Source organism: Gadus morhua, chromosome 22, assembly GCF_902167405.1.
Source record: "Gadus morhua chromosome 22, gadMor3.0, whole genome shotgun sequence".
In the NCBI taxonomy this organism is placed as follows: Eukaryota; Metazoa; Chordata; class Actinopteri; order Gadiformes; family Gadidae; genus Gadus; species Gadus morhua.
The window spans coordinates 5,902,455-5,911,123 of NC_044069.1; the positions used below are offsets into that span (position 1 = coordinate 5,902,455).

The 8,669-nt window shown below is 51.3% G+C and overlaps 1 protein-coding gene across 1 annotated transcript in view; it reads left to right on the forward strand.

The window, feature by feature from the left end:
* LOC115536126 (MAP7 domain-containing protein 1) overlaps positions 1–8,669 on the forward strand; it is a 43,531-nt gene that overhangs the window by 21,218 nt on the left and 13,644 nt on the right. Inside the window, 5 exon segments of the mRNA XM_030347805.1 lie at positions 372–440; positions 1,190–1,210; positions 4,191–4,354; positions 5,889–5,997; positions 7,159–7,263. Coding sequence (XP_030203665.1) covers positions 372–440; positions 1,190–1,210; positions 4,191–4,354; positions 5,889–5,997; positions 7,159–7,263 — 468 coding nt within the window.

Below are 8,669 nucleotides of genomic sequence, written 5' to 3' on the forward strand. Positions count from 1 at the left end.
CACATAATGCGTTTCACACATGGTATATCTGAAATAAATGTGACGGTTGAAGTCGATGCTGAATCAAGACTAGAGCGATGGCACAGAATGGCTGTTGGGACCAAACCGCACTTTGAAAGGCCGCGAGGACGTCAGATGGAACCTGGTGGGAAAGAAAAATAAAACTGGGGGGTAGGTTCTGTTGTTGCCACGGTCGCTGGCTGGAAAACTAATTTTCCCAGCATGCACTCTCAGTAGAGGTGAAACAGGGGTTGAAGTGGAACAGTGTTTATTTCACCGTTCAGCTTTGGCTTTTTTAACATATTTTTAATCAAAAAACAACATGAAATATGAATTCACTCCTAAATGATTTATTTTCTCCTGTTCTCCAGACTTGATGAGCTCGGAGCAGCGACAGAAGCAGGCCAAGGAGAGGAGAGAGGAGAGGGCCAAATACATCGGTGAGCACCAGAGAGCCAGCGCCCAGCCATAGTACCACAGTACCCTGATGCAGTCTGTATGGGCCCTCTCCGTAGTACCCTGATGCAGTCTGTACGGGCCCCTTTCCGTAGTACCTTGATGTATAGGCCTGTGTTGGGCTGTGTGGAAGACTCTTTATACACCATACGCGGTCCTCTGTGGTGGTTCTTTACAAAACCTTTTGCATGCATTACTGGAGCCCTACTAACACACATACTTCTGTACCTTGTTATGCTCTACTCTACTCCCCTGTTCTGTACCTTGTTCTGCTCTTCTCTACTGTTCTCCAGTCTGTTCTCTGTTTGGCCTCTTTCTATGTTGTTGATCTCTCTCTGAATTTACCTCTCTACCTTTAACCTGGTGTGTGCATGTCTCTCCTCGTCTCTCTCTCTCTCTCTCTCTCTCTCTCTCTCATTCTCCTTCTCTCTCTCTCTCTCTCTCTCTCTCTCTCTCTCTCTCTCTCTCTGTCTCTCTCACTCCCTCTCTCTCTCTCTCTCTCTCTCTCTGTCTCTCTCACTCCCTCTCTCTCTCTGTCTCCCCCTCTCTCTCTCTCTCTCTCTCTCTCTCTCTCTCTCTCTCTCTCTCTCTCTCTCTCTCTCTCCCTCTCTCTCTCTCTCTCTCTCTCTCTCTCTCACTCTCCTATCTCTCTCCCTCTCTCTCGGGCTCGGCTCTGACCGGGCAGATGCTTGTTGACGTACTCTGGTTGTTTTTTCTTCCTCTGTGGCTGCAGAGCAACAGACCCAAGTGCAAGGTAAGTTAAACAACAACAACAACAACAGCAACCACATCAACCACAACGACCCAAGCGTCCGCTACAGTCACGCCATGACCTCTCTCTAACTTGTGATGTCCGTGGGCCATTTCATGTTCCTCTCCGCCTCTCTCCGGTCCTTTCTAAACAATCATTTCCTTTCTTCATGCCGTCAATAGATTTCTACGTTTCTTTTGTTTCGCTTCGTGCTGTCGTAATGGCCGTCGCAAACCAAACCGCTTATTTCACCTGAAAACTTTTATTCACCCCCCATTTCATCTCTCAACCAACTCACACTCACTAACGCCGTCTCTCTGTCTCTCTGAACCGGCATGCTCGTCTGTTAACGCCCCAAAAACGCTCAAATCTTGATTTCAGATGTGGTTTGATGTTGACAGATGTTGATTGATATTCTTTATTCATCCTCGAGGGGAAAATTCTTCAGTTGATGGAAACGTTTTCCCATGACCAACGCCGATCAAACAAGACCAGATCTAAAACGGACAGAAAACATATAAAGAGACTCGATCTAACATACAGATCCCAGCTCTGCCTCTCTGGGTTAGACTTATAACCAAACGCCAGGGCAGCCAATCAGAATAGCCCACGGCGATCGGACTTCCTGCTGGGAATCACCCCCCGCCCGTGCCCAAGGGCCCTGGCAGGTGACAAATGGTGCGGTCCGAAGCGCCGTGCAAGGCCGTGGCTCCGTGACAGATTAGGGTCTAATTAACTCTTTCATCAGCCTCATTAGTATGGGCTACGCTGTGGTGATGTTCAACACGAGGCAGTCGGCCCTGTTCCTTCTCCCGGTACAAGAGAGGCTTTCCCTCCGTCTGAGTGGCTGCGAGTCCTGCTTACTCGACAGGTTTAGCGTTGGAACGCGCCCTGCCTGACTGGCTGACATGTGGCTGATGGAATCTGCTGAGGATGAACAACAACACAAACAACAACACATATGGCTCGGTTTGGAGAGCAGCCGTGACGCCGACATGTGAAATGGGTTCTTCTGAAAAGCTTTTCTGACAAGAATCAATGACCATGTGGGAATAAGGGACTTGCCCGAGAGGCGTTTGTGAGTGTGACTCTTAACATTGTAAATCTATCTGAACAAAAGCCTTGGCATTGCTGTTCAAAGAAAAGTTCTGTGCCACCATTCTATCAGAACACCTGAGGAGACGAGCAAGACCAAATGTCTCACAATTATATCGCTTAATCTGAAAATCACCAGAGGTGAACTGCACTATACCTTATCTGTGTTCCCATCCATATTACGTTAATTGCTTATCTGATGATGAGTCTTCCCTGTGAAGGAATGTTGATGCCTCCATTTCTTCCTTTGTATCTGTGCAGTACTCAAACACTTTTTAAACACATTTACAGCATACTTTTTTTATTATTCAGAAGACGGCTCCAAGATACTGGCAGACCCATTAACCGAGGCAAAAAACATCTTAATGTTTCCCTTAATCCCCCCCCTAACGCGATCTCACTAGTTATCCTAGCTAGAGCGGCCATCATTCATGCTAAATCCCTGTCTCCATTAGCCTAGCCTAGCATAGCTTCTAATCCAAACACAAAAAGTTCAGCACCAAGGTCACTCCATGTGCAGGAAACGGGAGCGGGGGGGGGCCGACGACGACAGGAAGCAGAGTTCATCTTCCTCGAGGGGAGCGACGCCCCAGCGGGAAACCGGGACGGGGTGGTGGTGACGCAACACAGCTGCTAGCCAAAACGCAGGCGGAGGTTAATTCAAAGGGATTGATGGCTGCTTTTAATTGCTACCACTCGCTACGAGCGGCAGCCAGCAGCGAGCGTGACGCGGGGAAGCTGGCAGGGGCTGACGGGCGCTGTTGTTCCAGCGCAGCGGGGGAAACGTACAGCTGATTAGCCCCGACGTGGAGCCCCCTCCTGGGAGAGGAGCTGTAGCCAACGCTCGGTCTGCTGTCACCGTTCAACGTCTTTCAACGTGTTTCCCATTGCTGGGCCCGTTCTTGGGTAGTTAGCGGTTGGCGGAGGCAGTGGAGGGCAGAGAAGCGTGAGGGTTTATCGACAGATGTACCGACCGACGTCATGGTCCAAAAGTTTACTTTTAGAGTTTTGTCTTTCTATCTGAGTGGGAAGATCTACCGGCTAAGTCATTTTAAAATGTACTGTATTTTTGTTACCTGCCTGATGGTGAAATCTTTCCGCCATTGGCTGGTGGCAAGGTTTCACCGTAGTCCCTGACGGACATTTTAGATGAGATTTAAAATGTTAATGAAAAGTTAGTGCAGTTAGTACTAACTGTTAGAACAGTTAGTAACAGAACTGTACTAACAACAGTTATGAGTTGTTCGTAACCTTTTGTCCTTCCTTCCCCTCTCCCCCTCTCCCCCTCTCTCTCCCCCTCTCTCTCCCCCTCTCTCTCTCCCTCTCTCTCTCTCTCTCTCTCTCTCTCTCTCTCCCTCTCCCCCTCTCGCTCTCTCTCTCTCCCTCCCTCTCTCTCCCCTCCTCCTCTCCTCTCTCTCTCTCTCTCTCCTCCCTCTCTCTCCCCTCCTCCTCTCTCCCTCCCTCCCTCCCTCTCTCTCCCTCCCTCCCTCCCTCTCTCTCTCTCTCTCTCTCTCTCTCTCTCTCTCTCTCTCTCTCTCTCCCTCTCTCTCTCCCTCCCTCTCTCTCCCCTCCTCCTCCTCCTCCCTCCCTCCCTCTCTCTCTCCCTCCCTCCCTCTCCCCCTCTCTCTCGCTCTCTCTCTCTCTCTTTCTCTCTCTCTCTCCTCCGCTCACTCTCGCTCTCTCTCTCTCCCTCCCTCTCTCCCTCCCTCCCTCTCCCCCTCTCTCTCTCTCTCCCTCTTTCTCTCTCTCTCTCTCTCTCTCTCTCTCTCTCTCTCTCTCTCTCTCTCTCTCTCTCTCTCTCTCTCTCTCTCTCTCTCTCTCCCTCTCTCTCTCTCTCTCTCCTCCTCCGCCCACCTTGCTCCTCCCTCGCTCCTCCCTGGGGCCTCAGCCACTAAGAAGGCCCAGTGGTTGGAGAAGGAGGACCGGGCGCGGAGGCTCAGGGACTCCCAGCTGGAGGAGCGCCGCAAGAGGCTGGAGCAGCAGCGGCTGAAGACGGAGAAGCGCCGCTCCGTCCTGGAGGAGAAGCAGAGGCAGAAGCTGGAGAAGAACAAGGTGAGAGACCGGATGGTGTTATGGAGTGTGATACGTACATCCGACCACTAGGGGCAGTAGTGCTCTTGCTGTGTACATTAACCTACCGCTAGCTACCGTCGGTGTAGGGTCGCTATGCTGGAGTACCATGGGTCCGGGTTTGACAGTTGAGAGTTTCCTTCGTGATGAAGTGTCAATGTTCCGCTTGTGATTGGTCAGATGCCAAAAAAGACGCCTGACGTCGGCCGCTTTCTTCCTGAAAGTTGAACTTTCTTCAACGCTCCGTATGGCAGAAAGAAACGCTGGGAGAGGCGTTTAAAAAAACGGCCGTGACTTTTTAAAGAAACGCTCTGCTCCATAGGAATATAATGTAAAACAAGCGTTGGAAGATTTTAAAAAACGCTAGATGTGAACACGGCCTTAAAGGTGACATATTATACCATCAGGTGTGAGGTTGATTAGCAGTTACAAGCCGTTTTCAAAATCTGCCCTCTTCTGACATCACAAGTGGGCGTGTCAGCCTAGATGTTTGACGGATAGATGAGCAACGTTTGCTACAGTCCACTGGGTAAGCTGGTAGACTGATCTATCCAGCACACATCTAGGTGGACACGCCCACTTGTGATGTCAGAAGAGGCCGATTTTGGGACCTTTAATGTCAGTATAGCCAATATATTACAGTTGGTCTCACAAGTCAGACTTCAGGTGTTTTCACACACTTTTTGATCTGTGTGTTGAATTAGTGTAGCGAATGGCAGTTGGAGTACGAACGGGGATTATGATTCTGCAGTTTTTAATACATCCTTGTTTTGGAGAAGTTGGTTTTTAGGTCGTTTCCCGGTTTGATCGCTAAAAGTAGCGCGCCGCTCACTCTTTCAGAGAAATGTGGTTTCCAAAACATCATATTATAAAAAGCGACCTACATTTACTTGCACCACAGTGCAAGTAAACATTGCTATCCTCTAAAAAGATGAATCGAGAAGAATGATCAATACAGCTAACAGATAGCGACGTATAGCTCTATGATTGTGGTTCACCACTATGGACGCAGTGAGAGACATAAAATAGGCTGTTACCTCCGTCCTTGACCTACATCATGTACACCGTCCCTTGTGGCTACGACAAAGACACCCGATTGGGATTGGTCATACTGATTTATTCGCAGGCTAAAGCCATCATAAATAAGCCTGATGCGAATACATTTTAAATACTGGGCCTTTAACTTCAGGGGAATCAACCCATTTTTTCATCCAGTATTAAACAATGCAGTTCCAGTTGGAACAATAAGAGAGATCCCAGTGTTTAAAGGCTCTTCAGGGAGGCCAGATTTTCCTTTTGATTTGATTCCCACCAGCGATAATGAGATGTCTTCAGAAAACCCCTCACGGGAGTTGCCTTAGGATTGTGATGTCTAAATCTAAATGTGATGTCTAAATCCTCAGAAAACACCCTTGGGTGATTTCTGAGGATTTAGCAATGCGATTTGGATTTTGATTTAGATTCATGTGACGCGTTGAATCCGATCTGTGACCTCCCGATCCTCTGTCGTCTGAAGGAGCGCTACGAGTCGGCCATCAAGAGGTCCACCAAGAAGACCTGGGCCGAGATCCGCCAGCAGAGGTGGTCCTGGGCTGGGGGTCTCAACCAGACGTCCCGCCGGGAAAGTAAGTAGCCCCGGCCCGGCCGCTCGCGCACGTGAAGCGACCATGTGACCATGGGACCATGGAACCATGGGACCATGTGACCTTGTGCATGAAACGAAGGAACGCTCACTCAGCACTCCCCATCGCCACGATATCTCAGCACATCCCCCCCGCCCCCCCCCCCCCCTCGCCTGGAAGCTCACCGAGACGGGGTCCGGCGGGCTGACGCGATTCAAGGGGATTGTTGATCTAGTTTTAGTTGCGGGTTGTGGTCTCGAAGGACAACGGAAACGAGGTTACGCCCCTGATGATTTGTTGTGTTTAAATTTGGCTACACGTGTTGAAAACTTGAAGGTGTCAAGTTTGATTGGTCGGCCGTTAGCCAATCGTCTTCCTTTGGGTATGTTGATTCGAGGCGATGCCCAACCCCGTTCTGGGGAGTGATGTTTCTCTGTCCGTGCGACACACAATCATGCACTAAACAGCTTCCACGCCGACATAAACAAGCCTGCTTCCGTCAACACTTTTCGAAAACCCCTTCGAAAAAGTTGGAGGTCTGTCATAACGGTGTGCGCGAGACAGAACGAGGTCGACTGTGGATGTGAGCAGGAGACTGCACCGACCGCTTGCTTTCAGATCGGTTTTCTTTCAGTTGTTTCACCCTCACGCCGTCCCCGGACCTCCCCCGGGCGAGCTACAACCCGTCGACCTAACTCTACCCACCCCCCCCCCCCCCCCTCCCCCCCCCCCACACCTCCCCCAACCCCCCCCCGATCTCCCAAACCGCCTCTCCTGAACTGGGATTCAAAACCGAAACCATCCACACAGGATGGTTCAGCGGGGAACTCTTTTAAATGGGCCTCTGGAGAAAAGGTGAGTCTCCATGGTTACCACGGAGCTCTGTCCATTGCATGATCCACAAGTACTCCCCCCCCCCCCCCCCCCCCCCCTCATCCCTCCCCCCTCCCCCCGTCCGATCTCCATCGGTCCATTGGTCCAGGGAGTTGCCAAGCCCGTCTGTGATTGGACGAGAGAGGTGGTGTTGGTTGCGGTGGTGGCGGCGGCGGTGTTGGTGGTGGTGGTGGCGTCGGCGCCGGAGGTGCGACCGGCCGGCACTCCTGGGGGGGGGGGGGCCGCCGCCATGCCAACGGTTGTTGTCTGTTGCGTTTCTCCCCGGTGCAGGCAGATGCTCCGCCTCTACGGTGAACTTACCCCGACAGGTGGAGCCTGTCATTAACAGCAGGCTGTCCAAGTCCTCTGCCACACTCTGGAACTCCCCCAGCAGAAGTAAGGACGAGCCCGCGTCAGAATGCCCCACCGAGGCACACCTCTCCTCCCTACCCCCCCCCCCCCACCCCCCAACCCTGACCCCCCGACCCCCTCACCCTCACCCTGACCCCCTTCCCCTCCTCCCTCCTCCTCCTCATGCCCCCCAAAACCCCCCTGACCTGGTGTTTTTTGGATTTGTTTGGTTTTCAGTTGGTTTCTTTCAGTTGGTTTGGTTTCCTTTGGCTTGTGACTTGTCGACTGTCGTCCCCCCGGCGGCCTGCCTGTCTGCCTGTGCTTGGTGACTGGTCATTCACATCCACCGTCCTCCACGCCCACACGCGCCGGCTGGCGCCAGCTGCTGCATCTTGGCCCTTCCTGTTTTCTTTTGGTTTGTTGGTTTGTTGTTGGTTTGGTTGTGTTTTTTTCATTTTTCGGTGGTGGTGGTCGTCCTTGGTTTTTTTTACGTCTCCACGTGCATCGTCCGATCAGCGTCTTTTTGTTTCTCGATGTTCCTTAATGGGTTCCCCCTCCGTTTTCGATTCCCCATCTCAGATTCTGTTCCTTGTGTGCGCCATCTCTGGTCGTTGGTTGAACTGTCGGTGGTGTGTATTGTTGGTGTTGTCGTTGGTGATGGTGGCTAGCGTGAGAGTGCGACTGTAGTCCACGGACATGTTTTTGTTGTTTTATCGATGTGTACTTAGAATAACAGGTAACGTAGCTTAGCCTTCAAAACAGGTCTAATACTACTTATTGTGTGTTATAAGCTGTGTAGCTTAGCACTAGGGAAGTTTAACTTCTATTGCATGGGCATTTTAATTGTTATCATTAAAAACTTTGACTTTAACAAATATCCAACCATACCCCTGATCGGACTCACCTCGTACGGTTCTTCAGTAGTCACACACATTGAACTATCGTCCTCATTTCAAAATGAACACACTTCACTGCGCATCTCAAAAACCAGCCGTCTTGTAATGAGCAGTTTGACCACAGGTCTCTCCCACCTCACCCCCCCCCCCCCCCTAGTCCTCCAATCATTCTCAGTGTCTGCTCAACCATCCCGGCGACACACACACATCGCCACGGCGATTCCATGTCTGAAATCCGTCCCTGTAACATTGACGCGCTCTGAAGATCAGTGAATCGTGGAGACGAGAGGCGATCAGGGTGTGGGAGTTCCATCTCACTGCTCCAGCAAAACCAGTACGTCTTCGACTCCAGCTAGTTCATCACCACGGCAACCTTCCTGCCGCATTGATGAAAAAAGAGGGGGCGATCACCGTTGCCTAGCAACTGGACGTAGGCCCCGTTTTCTCTTCCTCCCGCTGGTCCTAAAACGTGTGGTCAGACGGGATCCGTCCATAGCGTAGCGGAGGTGACCTCTCCCTGTCTCGGAATCCTCCTCCTCCTCACTGGTAGTTCAC